This window comes from Mastomys coucha, unplaced genomic scaffold, assembly GCF_008632895.1.
Source record: "Mastomys coucha isolate ucsf_1 unplaced genomic scaffold, UCSF_Mcou_1 pScaffold3, whole genome shotgun sequence".
NCBI lineage: Eukaryota > Metazoa > Chordata > Mammalia > Rodentia > Muridae > Mastomys > Mastomys coucha.
In genome coordinates this window covers 18,361,375-18,386,476 of record NW_022196909.1, presented here as the reverse complement: position 1 = coordinate 18,386,476, position 25,102 = coordinate 18,361,375, and the positions used below count along the sequence as shown (strand labels likewise).

The window sequence follows — 25,102 nt, the reverse complement described above, 5'->3', positions numbered from 1 at the left end:
GAAGCCACAACATACCCAATTTTATGGGACACAATGAAAGCAGTCCTAAGAGGAAAACTCATAGCTCTAAATACGTCCAAAAAGAAACTGGAGAGGACATACACTAGCAGTTGACAGCACATCTGAAAGCTCCTGAACAAAAAGCCGCAAATATACCCAAGAGGAGTCAAAGGCAAGAAATAATCAAACTGAGGGTTGAAATTAACCAAGTGGAAACAAAAAGAACTATACAAAGAATCAATCAAACCAGGAACTGGTTCTTTGAGAAAATCAACAAAATAAATAAACCCTTAGCCAGACTAACTAGAGGGCACAGAGACAGTATCCTAATTAACAAAATCAGAAATGAAAAGGGAGACATAACAACAGAACCTGAGGAAATCCAAAAAATCATCAGATCCTACTACAAAAGCCTATACTCAACAAAACTGGAAAACCTGGATGAAATGGACAATTTTCTAGATGGATACCAGTTAAATCAAGATGAGATAAACAATCTAAACAGCCCCATTTCCCCTAAAGAAATAGAAATACTCTTTAATAGTCTCTCAACCAAAGAAGCCCAGGACCAGATGGGTTTAGTGCAGAGTTTTATCAAACCTTCAAAAAAGACCTAATACCGATACTCCTCAAACTAAAATCGAAACAGAAGGTACTCTTCCCAATTCATTCTATGAAGCCACAATTACTCTGATACCTAAACCACACAAAGACCCAGCAAAGAACGAGAACTTCAGACCAATCTCCCTTCTGAATATAGATGCAAAAATACTCAATAAAATTCCTGCAAACCAAATCCTAGAATACATCAAAACCATCATCCATCATGATCAAGTAGGTTTCATGGTTCAAAATAAAGAAATCCATCAACATAATCCACTATGTAAAAAAAAAAAAGAAAAAACCATGTGATCATCTCATTAGATGCTGAGAAAGCATTTGACAAAATCCAACATCTCTTCATGATAAAAGTCTTGGAAAGATCAGGAATTCAAGGCCCATACTTAAACATAGTAAAAGCAATATAGAGCAAATCAGTAGCCAACATCAAACTAAATGGAGAGAGACTTGAAGCAATCCCACTAAAATCAGGGACTAGACAAGGCTGCCTACTCTCCCCCTACCTATTCAATATTGTACTTGAAGTTCTAGCCAGAGCAATTAGACAAAAAAAGGAGATCAAAGGATATGAATTGGAAAGGAAGAAGTCAAATTATCACTATTTGCTGGTGATATGATAGTATACTTAAGTGACCCCAAAAATTCCACCAAAGAACTCCTAAACCTGATAAACAACTTCAGCAAAGTAGCTGGATATAAAATTAACTCAAGCAAATCAGAGGCCTTCCTCTACACAAACAGTCTGAGAAAGAAATTAGGAAAAGAACACCCTTCACAATAGTCACAAATATTATAAAATACTTTGGTGTGACTCTAAGTAAGTGAAAGATCTGTTTGACAAGAACTTCAAGTCTCTGAAGAAACACTAATATACCTAAACAGTATTATCATGAATATACAAGCTTCTAACTAATATACCTAAGACGAATGCATTTCTTGCACTTAGCTTTTCGCTGTTTGGTTATTTGACACTTCAGGGCAGTTAGATCTACTCATGACTAACAATAGTAAGGTTTAAAGGTTATAAAAAAGAATACAGACTTATGCATGTAACAATTTTCTAGGTTTATAATAAAAATTTCCAAGTTTGAGCACATCTCGAGTAGATACAAACACCCCTCACTGTGTAACGCCTTTAGCACTCTGAGGGAATGAAGGCACTTACAGGTTTGCAGTGGTGGTTTCAGGCCACACTTGTGGACCTGACCTCCTTTGTTCATTCTTTTGCTATTTTCACCTAACCGTTTGGCAAGATGCTAGCACAGTGCTTCAAAATACCGAATTAAAACTGAACCAATCAGTTTCAGTGAAATCATGGAGCACATTTCCAAGGAAAACATGCTAACAATAATAGTACCACTTATGTAGAACATACTTGTGAAAATACTGGGAACTTAGAGGCCCTGAAGACAGGGCAGGCCTCCTTACCTCTGCACAGACATTACCAGCTCCTTTTCCTTCTTCTTCTGGCACAGTAGCTGTACTTCTTTATCTTGACATTGCTTCTTAATCTCTTCAAGCTTCTTCTCTGTGTCGATCAAAGTCTCTTGCAAATTCTTGTTTTTTTCTTCAAGAACTTGAAGCTAAAGAACATGTTTACAGTTTATGTATGATGCATGCAGTACTAAACATATTGTCATTAAAATTACTTATATTCTCCATGTTAAACAGACTTGTTTGTAATCTATTATATGAATACATTGGGAGAATGAGGTTATGAAGAAGAACACTGCAAATACTTTCTATAACATAGATACGTTCATAAAGTTTTAAAACTTTATTTTTATAGTGCGGTCAAATGTAAAAAATATAAAAATTTAACATCATAACATCACCATGTGTGCATGTATAACTCTTTAGTATTAAGTCCATCCAGACTATTATTTTTGACAATTCTAGAACTACCCAAATCTCTCTGTCCCCATTACATTTCTTTGCAATCACTGCTCACTCCACTCCATGGCACCCTACTGCACTACTTTCTGTGTCTTAGAAGGTTAACTGCCTTTGCATCTCATGTAACATATATAATAATAGGCAATCATACAATGTTGCCTATTCATGACTGGCTTATTTTAGTATACTTATTTTATTATAAAATGTTCTCCAGGTTTATTCATGCTGAAGAATGTGTTACATTCCATCCTTCTTAAGGCCCAATAATATTCTATTCTATGTATTACTATCTATTGTGTATCTATTCATCTACTTGAAGGCACCTCATTGGTTCTATTTTCTGCCTATTGGAAAACATGCTTTGTTTATTTACTGCTGCCTCGTCCTGCTCAAGTAATCTCCAATGGCCCTTAAGTGCCTCCTTTTATATAATCTCTCTTACTTTTATAATTTATAAAATCAAAATAAAGTGAAAAATCTGTCTATATACATCCCAAAATTATATAAATAATTCTCAGCTGCAGGTGATTTTTACCCCCACAAGAAATGGACCAATGTCCACTGTCATCCCCTAAGAGGCAGAGGCCAGAGGAACCGATTACAAGGAGTAGACATCCCACCATGCACACATCTGTAGTGCACAAGGCACACCACACAGAACAGCTTCTGCTCCTCAGGTGTTGTCTGTGCCAAGGTTGGAAATCCATGGCTTTGAAGGACTGAAATAACTCGAGTGAGTTTATGTTTCAAAAGTGTTCACCAGAACAGGGAAGAGACTATTAATGAGTTATTAAGAAAGGAAAATAGAAGCCAAAGGAGGAACACACACTATATATCAGGGTATATTAAAATTATAGTAAGATTAAGAACAATGAAGAAAATAAACATCTATAAAGATACTCAAAACTCTTGAAGAACCTTCAATCTCAGAGAACACTGGAGAAAACCAAACTAGAGTGACTGTGGATATATATGAAGTAGAGTTAACACCTAGTTTAGAAATGGCTACCTTTTAAGAAGAAAATGTTAAGAGAACAGAGAAAGGGCTTAGCAGACAAAGGTGCTCTGCAACCCAGGCCAGACAGCCAAGTCTGGTGCCTGGAACCAAAGAAGGTAGAACAGAACCAACTCCACAGAGTTATCATTTGACCTCCATACACATCGCAGACACACAAAATAATAACAAATAAAGTTTAAAAATGGAACCTTAAAACAGTTACCACAAAGGACTATTACAAAGGTCACCATATACTAACAACAAAAGAGAGATCGATTTATTTTTTGGAACAGTTTTAGAATCGATATATATCTTAACAGCAGTATGCAATTTCTAACTACATTTCTAAAACATTTTTGAAGCATTTCGAAGGTGAATGTTTGGCCACACTACCTGTAGACTCTGAGTCTGAACATCATCTAGAGTTGGAAGATCTGCCAGGTACTTTTCCAAAGTCTCAATTCGTCTCTGCTTCTCCTTATTTTGCTCAGACTCCTTCTGGCATTTCTTTTTCAGGCTGCTGATGTATCTATCTCTGGTTTTCAGCTAAAGAAAAACATGAATCCTCAGTTGTTTTGAGTTGCTAAAAATTACAAAATCAATGTTTTGTTCTTGGGTATCAATGAATTTATCAATGTGTCTCAAGTTATAGTAACGATCAATTGCATTAAGATGTATCTTAATCCATTCTAAGATTCTTTTTCTTCTCTTCACAACTTTTATATATCAGAAATAAAGAATTTGAAGAATATTTGCTTGCTTTTATAATGATGGCATTTTAAAAATTGTACTAAGGCAGGTGGCAGTCATGATATAATTTTATTGTTTATAAATATACAAATATGGGTGAGGTTATTCATCTCTTTATGACTAAATAATATTATGCATAATAATTATGTTAAAAATATTTAATTATAAGTCTGTATCTTAAAAGGTTATTAGGTACCCAAAAGAGCACAAAAACAAAGTTACAAATATCTTTTAAATCACCAATGCAAATATTCATCTTTAGAGGACAGATTCTAATTTCTAATTTTTCAAAACAATATTAAAAGGCTGTTTATGAACTTAGAAAACTTCAGTTATTTTGTTACTAAAACTTGCAAAAAGCAAAGGAGAACTTACCAAATATTTGGGAACCGATAAGGGGCTAAGTGAGTCAACTTACATACTTCAAGCAATTTATATATTGTACACTATATACATATATATATATATATATATATATATATACACAATTTTTATATTGTATCATAAGTGAGTTTGCACCGCATGTCCTTTTTTGAAACTCTAATATAAAGATATCTCACCACTAAGGTTACTGTAGTGTTGCATATTGTGTAAAGTTTACACTTACTATAGCACAGGAGTTGGCATTCCCAGTAAACTACAGTCTGTTCAGGTTTAACTTCAGATTTTATGTTCTCATTTGATTTTAAAATGTACATCTCACATTCACAAAACACTTTCAGAAGATAGAGCAGTTGAAAACAAACAACCAGTCAATAAACAGGCTAATGAAATGAATGGGCTATTTTCAAGTATAAAGAGACAATAAATATATGAAAACAACAGGTTCGCCACCATTAGCACATAAGCGATATGCAGTGAAAACTACATTGAGGTTAGACCTCCCCCCCCCCACAGCACAGCTCTCATAAAAAAAACAAGAAACACACAGATGAGGACAAGGGAGAAGGGGAGGAAATGTAAATTAACCCAGACATTATGAAAATCAGTAGAGCAGTTAATCATAAAACCAAAAATGAAATTATAATACAACCCAGCCTATACTGCTCCTGAGCATATACTTGAAGGACTCTTAAGTCAACACACCACAGTAACTACAAGGCCGTGTTTATTACAGCATTACTCATAATAGACAACCTATAGAGTCATCCTAGGTGTCCATTAGCAGAAGAATGGATGAAGGCAATGCGATGCTTGAATACATACATACATATACACACACATACATGCATATCACAGATGTCTCTGTCTCTCTCTTGCTCATGTGTGTGTGTGTATGTGTGTGTGTGTGTATGTGTGTGTGTGTGTAATGAAGCCATAAGGAATGGGGTTATGTCATTTGAAGGAACAAGAATACAAATGGAGATATTATTCCATTAAGTAAAATAAGCCAGATGTATAAAGATAAATAATGAGTATTTTCTCTCATTTGTGGATCACAGATATTTTATAGATACACAAAACCATATATAAATGACATAAAATCTACTTAGTCATAATAAGGGGCTTCGACTTAATAACTTGAGGCAATGTGCTTCCTATAAAATAAGCTTCACTTCATTTCCCTATACTTTATAGTCAATAAGTCCAAGAAACAAGGACTTACAATAAGGAAAGGGAAGAGCCATTTGTAGGGCAACTGATTTGAGAAAGTCTCAGTACTAGTCAGAAAGGCACGATAGAGACTTTACTCCTCAACTAGATGCTCAAATCTGTGCCACCAGCACATATTTCTTGAAAGTTGATGCATATCGTATTTAATTATAATATAAAAGTATAACCTGAGAGAAAATCTGCAACAGGTTCTTTTTGAAGAAAGCAATTGATCCACCACAATCATTCACAAAATACTCACCTTTTCCTCTAATTTCTTCTTCTCTTCACTAAATTGGCTTATTCTTTGTTTGAGAAACTCATTAAGCTGCAAAACTTCTTTCTCAGTAGATGCTAGCTTTTGCTCTAGTTCTTCTTGGTGGGGATGGGACAATGGCTGTTCTGTAAATGGAGTCTGGCCTGAACTGCTCTCATATTGAGGCTATTGGGAAAAAACAACAATAGGTAAGTCTTCAGTATACAAAGTACAAAGGGATTACAATAAACACTGTTAAGATTTAAAAACAGACTGGCCTCACGTCAGCCCCTAGCCTTCTGCTCCCGAGATACAGACTAAAGGACGTAAGTGCCTCCAAGTCTTGGCTTACTCATCTATGAAATATAAATAATAAAGCCATTTTGCAATGTTTATTGAACAAAAAGTATGCAAGCTTCTTGCACTCAGCAAAAACTCAATAAAAGGCAGCTACTGTTTGGCTTAAAAGCATACTTAAAAACAGAAATAACGTATCACACACCTTCATCCTATACAAGTAAAACTTGTAAAACCCCAAGAAAAAGTGGGGCATGATGGTAAATTCTCATAATTCCAACATTGAAAACAAAGGAAAGAGATTTAGGAGATCAAATCCATCAAGTTACAATAGTTAAGACCTTGTCTCAAAAAAAAAAAAGCATGAATATTTTCTTCATAAATAATCATTTCAACTACTTAAACTCAATAAGCATTAACAGACTGGCTCAATAACTAAGATTTATAAAGTCAGGATGATGATTATACACATGTCTAAAATCATGTCTGGCACCATACAAGTGCTCAAAACATAATCATAGAATGAAAAAAAACCCAATATGCTTTCTTCCATTTAGAAAGGTTTGATGCAAACTTTTCTATAGCAAAAGGTGATCCTCCTTGGGTTAAAATCTGGAAAGGGTGGACAGAAAAATATATACATTCCTTTAGATGAATCGAACTGAAAGCATTAAATTAACAAAGAATCTGCTATTAATTCAACATACATTTACAAAGTATACCCCAGTAGGTCAGTATTTTAAAGCTAATAAGGTTACAGAAAAAGGTTCAAAAAACCCAATTAAGACTAAGATGGTGGCAGATACAGTAGCTAGGGAGAGGGAGAACATAGACGTGACTTTGAGCAAGGTCTTAAGGCACTATGTATGGTTTTGCTAAAAGATAGGCATTCATTCAATTTGTTGTGAGCAGGAATATTTCAATGTTGCATATTGAGCGCCCTTAGATAACTAAAGCACAGGAAACAATATAATGAGGTGGCCAAATAAAGGTCACATCAAGTACAAAGTATTGAGGAAGAGAAAAATGAGGATAAAATTTGGAAAATGAATAATAATTGTGCTTTAGTTGGGTAGTGGCTTCTGAAACATCTCTTTAAAAATAGGTGAATTCTGCTGTTTTATTTTGTTTTGTGTGTGTGTGCGAACTTGACACAGACCTAACATATATTTGGGAATAGAGGATCTTCATTGAGAAAATAACTCCATAAAATTAGCCCACAGACAAGCCTGCAGGGATTGTCTTGATTGATGATTGATTGGAGGGGTCTAGCTTACTGTGGGCATTGTTATTCATGTGCAGGTAGGTGGTCCTGGGGGTAAAGAAGAAAGTAAATTGACTCTTCAGAGCTCCCTCTCCCCAACTTGGGCATTTTGGCTAAGGTTTGACTTCCAATGAGTCCTGAGACTGTCTTACTTCCCTGGTCTCTAGGACTCTCTAGAGGGTCCCCCTACCTGCTACCATCCACCCCACCCCCAGGCTGCTTATCTCCATTCATTCTCTTGGCCTTCTGGGCTTCTCTCCTGCCTCCCCCCATATCTGATCCTGTTCCCCTTTTCCCTTCCCCTCTCTCCCTCTTCCTCTTTCTCCTTCTGAGGAACTGCTGCCTCCTCATTCAGGCCTTTCTACTTGTTAGACGTCTTACCATCTGTGGGCTGGGTCCTAGGTATTCTGTACTTTTTGGCTAATATCCACTAATCAGTAGGAGACAGGACCTGGGGGCTGGGGTTAGTGACTGGAATATAAACAAATATTTTTAAAAAAAAAAAGAAAGAAAACTGAGCAACCCAGGAGATATAAGCAAGCAGCTTTGCTCCAAGACTTCTGCTTCAGTTCCTGTCTCAAGGTGTCTGCCCTGAGTTCCTGCCCTAACTCTTTCCTCTTGAAGTGTTTGGGGCCATGGTGTTTTAGCACAACAATAAAAACCTAAGACATTTGCCAAGAACAAAGGAGGATATCCTGGACTAATATTAAAGCAAAGACAGAACACAGAGAGTGTGATAGGTTATAAGACAGAAATAAAAAGGAAAACTGAAAACATTTGGGGACATTACAAGAGAATCCCCAATACTAAGTGAAATCTCAATTTCTAAAAAATAATAATACATAGTTTTAAATAAACAAATTGATTTGTTAAGGTTTTATAATTCTCTACATTTAAGCCGGTGCCTAGTTTTGGTGACAGGAAAACAAAAAAGAGTCCTAGTTCCATTCTGTTGCTAGATAAGCTACTCTGACCAAAAGCAAATTGAGAAGGAAAAAGTTTATTTGTGTAATGCTTCCAGGGCAGAATCTATCATTAACGGAAATCAAGGGAAGAACCCAAGACAGGAAACTAAGGCAGGAAATACTTTCCTGGCAGTCTCCTGGCTTGGTAGATCTTAGGTAGATTTCATTCGTAATCCCGGACCATCTGCCTAGGGATGGTGCAGTTCACAATATTCTACTTTAATAAGCAAGACAACACTGCACAGGCATGGCCACAAAGCAATCTGCGCTAGATAACTCAATAAAGACTTTCCTCTCAGATGACTCTGGCTTCATCAAGCATATAATTAAGGCTAACTAGACAGAGAGGCAAATGAACAAGAGAATGTAAAGCAAGGCCTGGGAATGTAGCTGTCGTTATTTACTAAATACATATATAACACTCTTACTGACAGGGCTATTGACACTGGACTCAAGATCAGTTACAAATATGTATGCAGGATCTATGGCAAACATTAAAGAAAAGCTATTGAAATAAAATGAAAACATTCATATAAAATGTTTAATTAAAATGACAGAAGAGAGCAACTGTGATATACCAAAACAGAGTAATACAGAACAATAGAAAATATTTACAGACATGATAAGTTATTAAATCAATCAGACCTGCGATCACTATAAACATCTTGGGTTTAAATGCACAAACTTAAAGACAAAGATTGTCAGAATGCATTATATGAGAAACCCTTACCTAATAACACAAAACAGTCTTTAACAGCATAAAAGTGTACCAAAATACTTGGGGTGGAGTGAGGGACGGTAACAGAATGGCAAGAAGAAATACTATAATCACTCTAAATTCACTATAGTCACTGGAGGCTTTCAGGCTCATCAGGGATGGCCAGCCACCAAAGGCACACGTGCAATGAAGGCACACGTGCTCGAAGCCCATCAAACAGCCAGATGACTGACATCCATAAATTACTCACTTCTTAAGTCCTTTGAAACAGTCACCAAGAAATCAACATTCTGGTTCATAAATCACATCCCAAAAGCTGAAAACTCATCAAAATACCTGCCATCTGAACACAGGTAAGTTACACTAGAAATCGTACACACAATTGAGACATTCCAAAATAAAGCAGTAATAAATAATATATGACTTAAAGGGAAATATGAAAAGTCTCAGCTAAAGTATAACTGAAAATTTGTGAAATAAATTAATTGTGTGATAAAGCAGTGCTAAGAGGAAATTTATACCACTGGATATAAATAAGATATAAAATTAATCAACTAAGTCTACAATTTCTTTCTCAGCCTGTTTATCCTTTGTATAAGGGAAAGCTACTGATTTATTTGAGTTAATTTTATATCCGGCCACTTTGCTGAAGTATTTTTCAGCTGGAGAAGTTCTCTGGTAGAATTTTTGGGGTTGCTCATGTATACTATCATATCATCTGCAAATAGTGATACCTTTATTTCTTCTTTACCAATTTGTATCCCCTTGATCTCTTTTTGTTGTCTTATTGTTCTAGCTAACACTTCGAGTACTATATTGAATAGATATAGGGAGAATGGGCATCCTTGTCTTGTCCCCTATTTTAGTGGGATTGCTTCAAGTATGTCTCCATTTAATTTGATATTGGATGTTGGTCTGCAGTAAATTGCTTTTCTTATGTTTAGGTATGGGCCTTGAATTCCTGATCTCTCCAATACTTTTAACATGAATGGGTGTTGTATTTTGCCAAGTGCTTTTTCTGCATCTAAGGAGGTGATCATGTGATTGTTTATCTTTGAGTTTGTTTATATAGCGGATAACATTAATGAATTTTCATATATTAAACCAACCTTGCATCCCTGGGATGAAGCCTACTTGATCGTGGTAAATGATGGTTTTAATGTGTTCTTGGATTTGGTTTGTGAGAATTTTATTGAGTATTTTTGCATTGATATTCATAAGTGAGATTGGTCTGAAGTTCTCTTTTTTTGGTTGGGTCCTTGTGTGGTTTAGGTATGAGAGTAATTGTGGTTTCATAGAACAAGTTAGGTAGTGTTAAACTAGAAAAATTAGAGAAAGTTAAATCCAAAGTAAAAAAAGAAAAGTAGAGCAAAAAAAAATCAATGAAAATAAAAATAAGAGATACAGAAAATTCAAATCAGTAATTCTTGAGGTAGGCCAGAAGACAATGAAAGATGATAGAAATGACTAATATCAGATATAAAGAAGGAACATTAACTCCAGATCCCGTAGAGCGCCTCCATTCCCAGAAAACTTCATAAACTCAGTGAAATAAAACACTATCAGAACTCACATACAAAAGAAACTTGGAGTCCTTTAATACATTAGTAAAGAAGTTCATTAAATAAGTAATTAGTAACACTCTAAAACAGAAACCATCTGGCCCTAAACTAACCCATAAATAGACCACAAAAAATTACTATAAAATCTTCAAAAACAACAACAACAACAACAAAAGAACATAGGAAAGGAAAGTGATGGGGAGTCTGGATCATCTGAACTGGGGGCATGAGTCTAGATCATACAGGACAGGGAAACCACAAAAGAAATCATTGACAAGCTCGCTTAGAGAGCCATCTACTGGCCTCAATCACTATTCAGATACCTTAAAACAAAATAAAACAATGCAAACCCATGCTTTTGTTATTACAATTAGTGCAATGACTATATAATACCAGAACAACATTTATTCAGGATGAAGTAATAATGAAATGTTGAAATGTTGAATGGTTCTACTAAAAATACTGTTTTTAAAGCAAATTACACTAGTTATTTAGCACAATACTTTCACATAGCTATACTATCAATCTCAGGATTATCCCACAGGATCCTGCTGCTTTAATTGAAACCAAAGTAGATTACACAGTAATGAAATATTATCTACATGGAATCAAAGTTTAAAAAAGAAAGCTAGATCCCTATGTTAATGTATGTAACTTGCGTAAGTCTTATAGCTACTTGGTTTTTAGTATTTTCTGATTTCAATGTCTAATTAGCTTAATTTTTTACAATTAACACATAAAGAAAAAATCCACTTCAAATGAGTTTTGACATCTAGGAATAAAATAACAAAAATAATTCCACAAACAGAAGCATGTTATCTCCCAACAATGTTCATTTGTCACTTTTTAATCCCAATAAAAAGACCAATAGTATTTTTCTTTTGGAAAAAAATAGGCAATTATTAAATGTATATAAAGATATACAAATGAATTTTAAGGAGGGGCACCCTCTTAAAGAAAGATAAATAATTGAAAAAAGTGGCCATATAAGTTTAAGACATCAGAGACCCTATGTCTGATTTCCCACTGGATTATACAGGCAAGCTAGGCTTATTCATAATTCTATTCCCTGGTCACACTCCTTTACACAGATCATGTGACACCTATCCCTGGTGGATACATTTGCATTACAGCTCCTACATGTGTAGCTCAGGGAACACTGCAGAAGGAGGAGGCAGAATCTGCAGTGAAACAATCTCTCCTAGAAATGGCTGTATAAACAACATCCAAACAACAGCAACATCAATGGGCTTGTTAACACAGAAAGTTTTCATGGGTTTCCATCCCCAGACAAAGAACTACAGGGCAACTACTGCCTGCTGGGAGAAGGGTACTTAACCTCTCACAGAGATGAGCACCCTACTGGCTGTCTAATGAAGAGTGGTAAGCCTTGAAACTGAAACAGACTCAGCAGGTTTTATTTATATGTATTTGTGCATATAAATACATATGTATTCATATAATAAATACTATCAGAGCAATAGACATTATCAATTTTAGAGTGGAGAATATGGAAAGATTTTGCAGAAGGCTGCTAAGAATGGATGGAGGGGAAGAGAGAGGGGAAAGTGGTGTAACTAATTTCAATTGAAAACAAAAAATATACCAGGTAGGAATAGATAGACATGTTCTATTTTAAGAACCATGAATTCAGAAACTATCATTTTAGGACCTCAAGAGTTTGACACTGTGCTTTGGATGTTTAATGTTAAACAAGCTCACCTATAAAGGTGAAACTCATTTATAAAATATTCAGTAAAATTAAGAAAATTTCATAGTAAAAAAAATAAAAGTAATGAAAGAAATGGGATTCACAAAACAAAAAACTTAAGAGTGATCATCAGTGTATATTTTTGGATATGAGTGTTTTATCTCCATGTATGTAAACACACCACATGCATACAGTGCCCATAGAAGCCAGAACTGAGCATCAGATCCCCTAAAACTGGTATTTCAGACAGTTGTGAACTACCCTGTGGGTGCTTGGAACTGAACCTGGGTCTTCTGCAAGAGCGCTGAGTGTTCTTAATCTTGGGGCTATCAGATTTTTAGAGTTCATTATTTTGTCAACTGGAAAGTCTTTGGAGTGAGGTTTATGTAGCATCCAATGATGGCAGATTAGAACTTGCTTCCATGTGAGACAGTACAGAAGAGTCAGGGTTAAACGATTCCAAAACAAAGAGAGTATAGCTGGAATATCACAAGTGGAATAAGAAGACAGACAAGAATTGGGAGAAACAGAAGAGCACTGTGAGTGAGAAGCTTCATCCAGAGGGTAAGCCAGGCAGCCATGGTGAAAATAGATGAGTAGCCCCAATCAAGACCGTGCGTACCTCCTGCAAGCTGCAAGTCCGCTTGTGGGTTTTGGTAAGAATGACTTATTTTGTCATTCCATGTGGCTTGGAGGGGTATCCAGGTGCCATTTTGACAGAGAAAGTGTTATTTAAAACTGAGCTACTCTGGGGATTTGTGAACTAAGAACTTAACAGTTGTGACTCAGGGAAACAGAAGTCAATCTGAGAGCCCCAAGCTGAGAGGCAGCTATGTTAGCAATGGAGAGAAAGGACCAGACAGGGACAAGTCTGAGTGCAAGTGGCGGGGGTGGGGGTGGGGTGTCAGGCAGTAACAGGTACAGAGCAGCATAGCCGTATTCTTAACATCAAGTCAGTGACCTCAGCACCTTGGAACCTTGAGGTCTACAGTACTGAATCTGAGGTCAGTGGATGCATCAACCTCTAGAGCTATCCATAATCATAAAGTTCAGTGGCATAGACAAAGAAATGGAAGTACAAAAGATTATAATGGCATCCATAGCCGCATCCTTGTGGCAAGCACTATTCAATGCTGAGTGGATTCTGAAGCACACAGTCAGGGCTGCCTACATACATCACAGTGCTGGTTTTGCTTCCTGACTTCCAATGCATTTGGGAGACACCTTCCCATGTGTGGCATTAGCTACCCCAGAGTTTATAAATAGGGTTTTAGAGAGTGGGAGAACTACAAAGCTAAAACTGGTGAGCAAAGGTTACGAGTACAGAAAGGAGAAAAACTACTGCAGATGGCACTACCAACCCAGTAAAGCCCAGCAGCACCGTAAATCAGAGTAAAGAGAAGCGTGCACATGCTCAACCTGCTGGGCATGATGGTGCATGCCTGCAAGACAAAACTGTCTCAGCTGCAGGAACATGGGAAAGGTTAAATGTCATTTGAAGAATAAATGGATAAAGGAGAAGTAGGAACAACTCCATTATTTCTAACACAGTAAACCCCTAACACTAATAGCAGAGAGAAAATAATTATAAAAAGAATAAAAGCATATCTAATTACCCAGAAAAAGAGCCAACAGATGACAGCAGTTAAACCCTCATCTTAAGGTGAGATGGCCCTACTAATCATAACCAAGAAGGCCCGAATGAATAAAACTGAGATTAAAGGGAGCTGCTATAAGATTGCACTGAGCTCCAGATTGGGAAATACTTTGAAACTGATAATCCATAGAAGAAACACCTACCAGAAATAAACTCCCAAACACATAATTCAAAATTAAAACTAAAAGATATAAACATACCATGAGAAAAAAAAAACTAGCCGGCAGTATTAACAGGTCCCCACCAAAGGAAAGCCCAGAACCAGACAAGACCATCGCTGAAGTCTACCAAACCTTCAAAGAACAGCTAAAGCTGATCCTTAGAACAGAAATGAAGGGAACACCACCACACCACTTCTACCAAGCCAGCATATCTGAAACAAAGTCACAATAAAAGATAACATCAACCCATGTGCCAGTAACCCCGATGAACCTAGATCTGGAAGTCATCAAAAAGGTACTCAGAAACTAATTCAAGGATATAGGAAAAAGATAGTATGCCATCACCAAGTTGTTTCCTTCCAGAGAATACAAGAATAAATGAACATATACATAACAACATATACAAAATACATTAATAGACTGCAAAAGTCTTTATACCTTTCATGATAAAATCCCCAAAGAAACTAGAACAGAAGAAATCATCTCAACATAAAAGGCTACATACATCAAACTTAGAGCCAATACGAACTGGAAAGTCATTTCTATTAAAATCAGGAATGAGAGTAGTATCCACCCTCCATTCTGAAGCAACAAAAGTCTTGGAGTCTTAGCAATAAGATACGAGAAGGGAATAAATACATACAAATAAGAAAGAAGAAGTCACACGACCCATTTACACATGGCACGATACCATACCTACAAGACCCCAACAACTCTACAAGAAAACTCATAAAGCTGATAAAAACACTGTCAACAAAGTAGTTTTTAAGTAGCTTTCCTATATACCAAATAATGAACATGCCACAAAAGAAATCAGAAAAATAAAATCCCATTTATAAAATTTATAATAGCTACATTTATAATTCCAAAAAAAGTCAAACCAAACAGAAATATCCAGTAATCAACTTAAACAGGGAGGTGAAAGGCATTTACAATTAAAACTTTCAAACATGGAAGAAAAGAAACTGAAATTTTTCTTTCAAAAGAAACTAGCGCACTGATAGACTCCACACACACTGCCACCCCCGACACCACAGTAACAGATTTGGCAGAATTAAAACTATGGAGAGGGTTAAATTACTAACAGCGCAATTCCTATTTTTTTAAATCCTATAATTTGCCATAAAACTAGAAAAAAGTGAAATATGAAAGCACCAAAAATACTAAATAGCAAAAGGAATTCTAAAAAGGAAGAAAAACACTGAAGGACCCATAACAGCTAACTTCAAGTTTTACTACAGATCCTCCACAGTAACAAAATTACCATGATGATGGCACAAAGACCCTACATACAAGACAAAATGATGGAACCAGAGATAAAGTCACACACTATAACCACCCAATTTTTGACAAGGGTGTCAAAAACATTTTAGAGAAAAGAGACTCTTCAACAAAATGGTGCTAAACAAGCTGGCTATTGACTCACAGAAGTGGCATGGGCACATAACTCTCTCTCACTTTAAACATAAATGAAGTAAAGTATAGATTCAAGACCTAAACATCAGACCTGAAACTCTGAAATTCTTAAAGAAAAACACCACAAACACATAAAGATCGGGCTGGTGAGAGGGCAAACAGGAAGGAATGCTTACTGCCAGGCCTGAAGAGCTGAGTCTGACTCCTACAAACTGTCTTCTGACCCCACACGTCATGGCACAGTTTCAGGAACACACACACATGAATACACACATAATAAATATTAATAACTATTAAAAAAATAAAAGTACCCAAGATACAGGCACAGGCAAGAGCTTTTGGAAAGGATTCCTGTAAATCAGGAAACAGTTGTAGGAACTGACAAATGGGACTGCATGAAGTTAAATTTTTGGCAGTAAAGAGACAGTTAATCGAACAGGAGAAAGTCTTCAGCAACTATATATCTGACAGTGGATTAACACATGGAGTCTAAAAGGAATTTTAAAAATGTCAAAACAAACGAGAAAATCACACCAAATTATCCAAGCAATAAACAACCAAATGATCAATTTTCAAAAAAAAAATATATATAATGGCTAATATTTAAAGAAACTATCAACACCTTAGTAATTGGGAAATGAAAACAATGAAATTCTCTCTTACTCCAGTCAGAATGACTATCATTTTCTTTAAAAGCCAGCAAAACTGGGAAGGAAGAGCCATCTAAACAGGTGCAGTTGCTATGAGGCCAGTTTGGAGGTCCTTCAGTAAAGAAACAGCAGAACTGACATATAGCCCAGCAGTGCTGCCCCGAGCAGGAGGAAGTTAAGCATACCAGAGACACTTCTGTACCTGTGCTGATTGCTGCACTATTTGCCATTGTCAAAGCATTGAACAAACCTAAATACCAATCAATATTAGATAAAAAATGGAAATGTATGCATACAGGATGGTTTTGTTCCTCTGTAAAGAAAAATAAAACTGTTATTTGCAGGAAAATGGATGAAATGCAGATCATTGTGTTAAGAAAAATAAGCCATATTTCAAATCTATATTTAAACATACAAATATGCATATATAACAGAAATCGTATTTCTCCAAACTTTAATTTGTAAAGATAAACGTATGTGAGAAAAACAATGTTTATAAAAGGTTATTCATTGTGACATCATTTATAATATACCCAAATAGCAAGACAACCTTAATTTTCATAAATAAGAGATAGATGAATATATTATGATTTCTATAAAACAGAAAATAAATGTAAATCTAAAGAACAAAACAATGTGCATATTCTTAAGGATTTTTGTAAATGTACAGAGCCACAGTGCATTTTTATCTGTTTGTGATCTGCATCAACCCTGGAAGGACATCCAGGCGCTGATGAGAGTGCATTCTGTGCGCTTTGTGGGAAGGCTGTGGGAGAAAAGAGGGAAGAAAGTTGCTGAGCACGAGCCATGAAACAGAACTCTGCAAACTCACCGCTATTTCAGAACACGGATGTAAGGTTCTCTAAGGCTATAAATAAAATATACTACAAGCACAGATTTACCGATCCACTATAAAGTGTTCTAAGTCTTACCTGTAAATTACTCATGTAGGAGTCTTCACAATTTACATAATGTCCCAGCATAGCATGCTGGGCCCGTAGTTCATTATCCCTTATCCTTTCATGTAGGTGGTTAATTTGTTGCTTCTGCCTGCAAAACATGAAGTGAAATTACATTATGAAGAATAAACTTTCTAAGAGACAGCGAAAAAACTTCTTGTACGCTGATACTTTTACACATGTAAAAGTTTTGCCTCATCTCAACCACTGAGGGAAAATTAGTTAATGAACACTTTTCCTATGTGGAAAAAAAAAGAAAAAGAAAAAAGAAAAAGAAAGAAAATCACACAAGGGGTTGGAGAGATGGCTCAGTATATAAACTCTTTATCACTCAAGCAAGAAGAGCAGATTCAAATTCCAGAACCCACGCTTGTCAGGCAGGCATGGTAGCTCTTATAGTATTCAAGATGAAGAGCCAAAGGGTCCCTGGGGCAAGTTGGCTAGCTAGATTAGCTGGAACTGGGTAACCCTGGTTCAGTTAGAGATCCTGCCCCAATAAATAAAGAGGAGAAGGATCTGAGAAGACAACTAAGATTGACTTCAGGCCTACACATACAGCTAAGCACACTGCACATACATGTTCACCTACATACATGTAAGTAAATATAAATATAGCACACCAGCACACACACACACACACACACACACACACACACACACACACACACAAAGCAAGACTGGAAGAAGCTATTTACATCCCAATAATATATATAGATGTATGTGTATAGACAAATGGAAGTCTATGTATTAATTTCTGAACTATATATTCAAAACTCCCAGAGGGAAGTGGGGAACCTGATCTGGTATTGGGTGAGGGGAAAGGACTGAAGCCCTGAGGGCCAGCAGAAAGAATGGAAACAGGCAACCTCAGGAAATAGGAGGTTAGAGGACCCTCCAGAGAATGCACCAGAGACCTGGGAGGTGAGAGACTCTCAGGACTCAAAGGTGAAATGCCTAACAGTAGGGAGAGGGAACTTATATAGAGCCCACCTCCAGCAGGAAGACAGGACACCCAGTGAGGAAAGGGGTTGCCATCCTACAGTTACATCTCTGACCCATAATTGTTCCTGTCTGAAAGAACTGCAGGGATGGAGAGGGGCCTGAGGAAAAGAAGGTCCAGCAACAGGCCCAAACTGGGATCCAGCTCAAGGGGAGGTCCCAAGGCCTGACACTATTACTGAGGATATGGAGCGATCACAAAAAGGGATCTATCATGAATGACTCTGAAGGACCCAACAAGCACCTGAAAGAGTCAGATGCAGATATTTGCATCCAACCAATGGACAGAAGCAGCTGACCCGTTGTTGAATTAGGGAAGGCTGAAAGAAGTTGAGGAGAAATGCGATCCTGTAGCAGGACCAGCAGTCTCAATTAATCTGGATGCCCAAGATCTCTCAAACACTGGACCACCAACCAGGCAACATAGACCAGCTGGTATGAGACCCCCCAACACACATACAGTAGAGGACTTCCAGGTCTGTGTTCATTCAGAGTCGATGTACCTAGCCCTCAAGAGACTGGAGACCCCAGGGAGTTTACAGGTCAGGTGGGGTGGTGGGGTGGAGACATCCACATGGAGACAGGGTGGGGTGGGGAGGAGGTGTGGAATGTGGGGCAGTTGGAGGGTAGATGGAGGGGAGAATGGAATATGGAGTGTAAAAAATAAATTAAAAATAAAATAAAATTTTAAAAAATTATTCTTCAGAGGAAAATTAAAAGAAAAGCTATCCTTTCTACAAAAATAACAGATATCCACTTTTGCCTTTTATTTTTTTCCTCAAAAATTAAATTTTTACATTTTCTAATTCTTTTCCTCTACTAAATCTCGAGCTAGGTTAAATTATTTTTTCTATTAACACAGTTGTGAAAATGTCCTGAGATGGATGTGACCTGAGGGTCTCATTTGTGGCTGGCATCTGAAGCAAAGAAAGGACTGCTGGGGACCATGTCTTGACCCTGTGGAATCTAATTCTAGCTCACTACTGTTAGTATTGGCCAGTAGAACTGATCATCTGAGACTGAAACAATATATTTAAATATACTGATTCAATAATGCTACATACATGAATATAAACAACTATAATAAAAAGTAAACTATCAAAACTGTATTTAGATATTCAAATTTAGCTGGTAAATAAGATGTAAAATAAACATCCTTTTTTCACTATAATGTTCATCGACCATCCCAAAGTAATAGCTACTTACTATAAGTAACTATTAATATTACTTATAATTAAAATTAATTAATATTAATTTCCCTCTTTGATTAGCACAAAAGTAGTAAGTTCTGTTATGCCATCATCATCCATGTGTCACGCTTTGCTCACAGTTGTTCTCTTCCCTGGCATCCCTCCCCTAGGTCTTCTGAACAACTACATCTGGATCCTTATCACATGTACTCCACTATTCTATTCTATTTCTATTCTATTTCCTCCCTCATTTAAGATCTCATCCTTCCCTCTGATGATCCGATTCCCAGTGTCATCACACACACACACACACACACACACACACACACACACATACAATATATATAATTTTAACTTTAGGTTCCATACATAAGAGCCCATCCATTTTTCTGAACATGTCATGTCTTCACTTTTTGTTGTGGCTGCATAAAATTCCATGTAATGTGACATACACCACGTATTTTTTATCTCTCTTTTGATAGACATCTAGGCTGGTTCCATGTCTGGATTATTGTGAATACTTCAACAATAAATATGAATGTAAAAAGTATCTTTGTGGTATGTTGACTTGGGAGTTCTTCAAGTATATGCCCAAACTGGTATGAGTGAATCTCATGGATTTCTACTTTTCAGTTCTTGAAGGCACCGCTATGGATCCCTATAGTGGCTGCACCAGTTTACATTCCTACCAAGTGTGAATAAGAACTTATCTTTCCCCATATCCTCATCAGTATTTGTTGCCAAATGATTTCTTAAAAACAGGCATTCTGCCTGGAGTGATATGGAATATGAAAGCAATTTAAATTTACATTTTCCAAAATTTTTCAAGTATTTATGGCTATTTGTGTTTCTCCTTCAGAAAATGAGCTATTCAATTAATTAGGCTATTTACTGAATAGATGACAATTTTGTGATGTTAGTTTTTGCAATACTCTGTATATTCAAGATCTTAATCCTCTATATAAAATAAAGTTAGCAAAGACTTTTTTCCATTCTATGGGTTGTGTATTCACTCTGCTGATTATTTCTACAGATGTTTGTCCATTTTTGACTCACCCCAGTTAGTGAGGCTGTCTCCATGCATCCCAAAGCACTTCACGTTTTAATTACTAAAGCAAAGAGTGCACGCAGTGATGTTTAGAGCTAGCTTAAGCACAGACAAGCATGAGAAGGGAGTATACCTAATGTTATACATTACGAGAGTTATCTTTGATCATGTCAAAGGGACAAGAATACTCTTCCTTTGGCTTTCCCATAAAGATAATGTGAACATGCTAGGGCATCCCTTTACGTCCTTGAGCTCTTTGCTTTCAAGAGCTTCCACTTCTCACAATGTGCTTATAGAGAGTTTTATATCAACTTGACACAAGCTAAAGACACTTGAGAGGTGGGCCCCTCAATTGGAAAAAAAAAAAAAAAAGCCTAAAAAAGATCAGGCTGTAGGCAAGCTTGTAGACCATTTTCTTAATGAGTGATTGATGAGGGAGGGTCCAGCCCCATCATGAGTGGTGCCATCCCTGGGCTGGTGGTCCTGAACTCTAAAAGAAAGCAGGCAGAGCAAGCCATGATGAGCAAGTAATAAGCAGGTTTCTTCCTCAGCTTTTGTCTCCAGGTTCCTGCCCTGTCTGAGTTCCTGTGCTGACTTCCTTTGATGATGAAGATGAACAACAGTGCTGTGGAAATGTAAGCTAAAAATAAACCCTTTCCTCCCCAAGTTGCTGTGGTCATGGTGTTTTGTCACAGCAATAGAAACCCAAACTAAGACACACAGTTCATGCAATTCTTCCTAGGACACCTTGCCGGAAGAGCATCTGTACTCTGTCCCACTCACAGTTCACAGTTCATGGGCTCCCACAGTCAATTCTTCATAATAGTCCCTGTTATTCAGAGAAAATCCTTGCTCATGCTTATACCCTGTCTTCCTCTAGCAGTTGCAAACATTCTGGTTTGCACTAAGGTATTTGGATCTATTTTGAATGGTTGCTTTTATAGACAGAGGGGCTTACTTTTATTTTTCTACATGTAACAATCCAGTTTTCCCAATACCATTTCTTAACAAGTCTGTCTCTTTTCTCCAATATGTATTTTGTGAGACCATTGTGGCTGTAGCTGTATATGTTATTTCTAGGTCCATTATTGGCCTTCATGTTTGATTTTGTGACAATACCATGTTGCTTACCTACTGTGTTTCTGTAATAATTTAAAATCAGGTACCCTGATACCTCCAGCATTGTTCTAATAATTGCTCTTGACTACTAAAGGACTTTGTTCTAAATGTATTTTGTCAGGGTTTTATTTTGTCTTACTGATATTGTCTCAACAGCATCAGGTATCCCAGGTTGGCTCTGAACTCACTATGTAGCCCATAGGTCACCTTGAACTTCTTTTATGTGTGTGTATTCGTTATTTATTCTTTCAGACTTTCATACATGTAAACAGTCTATTTTGATTACATCCACCCCCTCCACGTGGTCTTCCTTCTAACTCCTCCTCAACCCCCAAGCACAACAGCTCAATCTGTACTTCGAGTCTAATTAGTGTCTTCTGTATGTACGTGAGTATAGGGCCATCTACCAGAGGATGGGCAACCTGCTGGAAACAACACCCCTGAAGAAAACTGACTTTTTCCTTCAGCAGACATCAACTGCCAGTAGTCCTCTACTAGGGGAGGGGCTTTATGATCTCTTCCCAGACCTATTCTGGAATTTTGACTGGCTTCATGTCAAGCAGGGTGGGTTTGTTCAGACAACCACAGTCGCGATGAATGCATGTGTGCAGCAGTCTTATCATATTAATAAAAGTTTTACAGAAACTTCTGGGTCATACAGTCTTTCCACCCCATCTTCCATAATAATGTGAGCGTCAAGGAGAAGTGTGGAGGACAGTACTCATGCCTGGCACTGTCACCTAAGAGAAGAACCCATGGCTGCATAGGTCACAGGCCCCAGGGGACAAACTATCAATCTGTCTTCTTAATACTTACATTTATATCAACAGACCACTGCAGCTCTCTAACCTCATCAAAGAAGATTCACACTAAAGCCCTAAGTGAGACCTTGAACTTCTTACCTTCTTCTCCCTATGTCCAGAGTGCTAGAAATACATGCTTATGTGGTGATGGGCACTGAGTTTGGGGCCTTGTGTGTGCGAGGCAAGCACTCTACAAAGGGAATTATATCCCCAGTCCCCAAAGAAATTTTAAAATTAATATTTTTCTAATTTTATATAAGAGCATCTTTGGAATTTTGATGGTATTTCCTTGATGTTATAGATTGCTTTGCATAATTTAGCCATTTCTACAAAATTAATTCAGCTAATCCATGAACACAGGAGGATTTTCATCTAAGTATTTTTTTGTTTTTCAGTTTCCTCAATGCCTTAAAGTTTCCACTGTAGAATTTTTTTTTTTTGGTTAGGTTTATTCCCAGGTATTTTATTTTTATTGATGCTACTGTTAATGACATTTTCCCATTACTTCTTGATATGTTTATTTACTGGTATATAAAAAAGCTACTATTTTTTTATTTTGATATTATTGTATTCTGCTACCTTAGTGAAAGTGTTTGTTGGCACTAAGAATTTTAAGCGGACTCTTTATGGTCTTTTACATATAGGATCCCCCGAATCTGGAAGAAATCGTATCATCCACAAATAGAGATAACCTCTTCTTTTTGTATTTGTATCCTATTACTACCACTTCTATATCATCATTATCATTATTATTATTATTATTATTATTATTACTAATGTCTTAGCTAAAGTAATAATAATATCAACAGTCCTTTGTTGTGAAACATTACTGCTTTGATCTCTCTGATGGCTAATTTAAGCTGTTGTAAAATGCCTAGTATTTGAACATCTACTTTAGTTTTAAGGCTTGGAAATTTTCTGCAGTAATCTAATTAACTAGATCCGGTATGACTTTAGTGTAAACTCATCATCTTATTCTGTCCCGTGGGTTCTTAGGTTTGGTCTGCTCATCATATCCCAGAGTTCTTAAGACATTTTGCTCATGCTTATTTTGTTTTTCTTTACTGATGTTTACATGTGTTATTTCATCAATCCCATCTTCCACTTTTAACAACAACGTTGTCGATTCCGACTCCAACTCCAACTCCTCCCTCCTCTTTTCTTCCTTCTCCGCCTTTTCCTTCTACTTCTTCTTGTTTAAGCCTACTAATGATGGTTTCTTATTGATTGAGTTTTTCATTCCCAACACTTTTGTTTTTAAAACCTCAAATTCATAGTTAAATTTTTATTCATGCTGCTGGATTTTCATCCATACTATTTATTTTTCCCATACATTTTTGTTAAAATTACTGTCTTAGGATTCTGGATCCTCTTTCTTATCTTTGATCATTCTTTCCAGAAAACATTTGAAATCTTCCTCTGGCATTTCACTCATTTCAATGTATTTGAGTTTAATAGTTAAAGAACTACCATCTTTTGAAGAAGTCATATTGCTTTGCCACACCACACTTAGTCCATATTTCTGATAGACTTTGTGTTTTAATTTCTGTTGTTGGTTTAGATATCTCCTCTGGTTTGTCCTTGCTGAGCAGTCTACTATTTTCAATCCCTTCCCCTCCCCCACTCCTTTCTTCTTCCTCTCCTTTATCCCATGTAGCCCCAGCTGGCCTCCAGTGTGCTATGTAGCCACTGACAGCCTTAAACTCATGCTCCTCCTGCCCTCTTATCTTCCTTCTGAGTCTGAGGAATACGGGCATTCCAACTACCAGTTTTAGATGGTTCTCGTTAGCCAACCTAGGGTACTATGTATTTTAGGCAAGTACTCTACCAACTGAGATATGTCTCCAGTCCCCTTAATTTTTGACTGATCATTTAGCAAATACTAGCATTATTTAATTTCCCTTTACATTACTGGGTACTGAATCCAAAGTCCTGTGCTTAAGAGACAAGCATTTTATCACTAAGCTGAGCTGTGACTCTAGCCCTGAGTGGCCTACCCTTGAAGGTTCAATCCCTAATCCAACTAGAGAGAAAATTTTTGGAAGTAGCTGCTGTTTCTCCTCCCTCTTTTCTAAGGATCTGGGCAGCTGATGCTCTGTTAAACTTCCTTCTCCATTTTAACCCATTCTTTTCCAGCTGTTTTCAGCTATCTTTTCCTTCCTTCATTTATTCTATTGCTTCACACAAAAATAAGCAACGATTAACAGTGGTTACAGAAAAAAATACCCTCCTCAAATATTTTTGAAAGTATCTTAGTAGATATGTATTTTATAGATATATAATATATATATTAGATAACATAATGCAGTAACCTTATGAATGCTTGCTCAGAATAATCAAGAGACTTTCTATTAAAACTAAATGAATTATTCTTGATAACTCTGGTGCTAGATTAAAAGTTCTTGCAATGTTATAAAAGAAACACTTCTGTAATTCTTTTGTTTGTTTTTTTTTTTTGTTTTGTTTTTTG

At 36.7% G+C, this 25,102-nt stretch overlaps 1 protein-coding gene across 8 annotated transcripts in view; it reads right to left on the bottom strand.

Moving 5' to 3' along the window:
• Cep85l (centrosomal protein 85 like) overlaps positions 1 to 25,102 on the bottom strand; it is a 189,933-nt gene that overhangs the window by 14,408 nt on the left and 150,423 nt on the right. For all 8 annotated transcript variants that reach the window (XM_031348111.1, XM_031348108.1, XM_031348109.1 and 5 more), the window contains 4 exons: positions 17,447 to 17,564; positions 6,120 to 6,299; positions 3,908 to 4,060; positions 2,050 to 2,204 (listed from right to left, as the gene is read on the bottom strand). In XM_031348111.1, the coding sequence (XP_031203971.1) occupies positions 2,050 to 2,204; positions 3,908 to 4,060; positions 6,120 to 6,299; positions 17,447 to 17,564 (606 nt within the window). The remainder of the gene's footprint in view (positions 1 to 2,049; positions 2,205 to 3,907; positions 4,061 to 6,119; positions 6,300 to 17,446; positions 17,565 to 25,102) is intronic.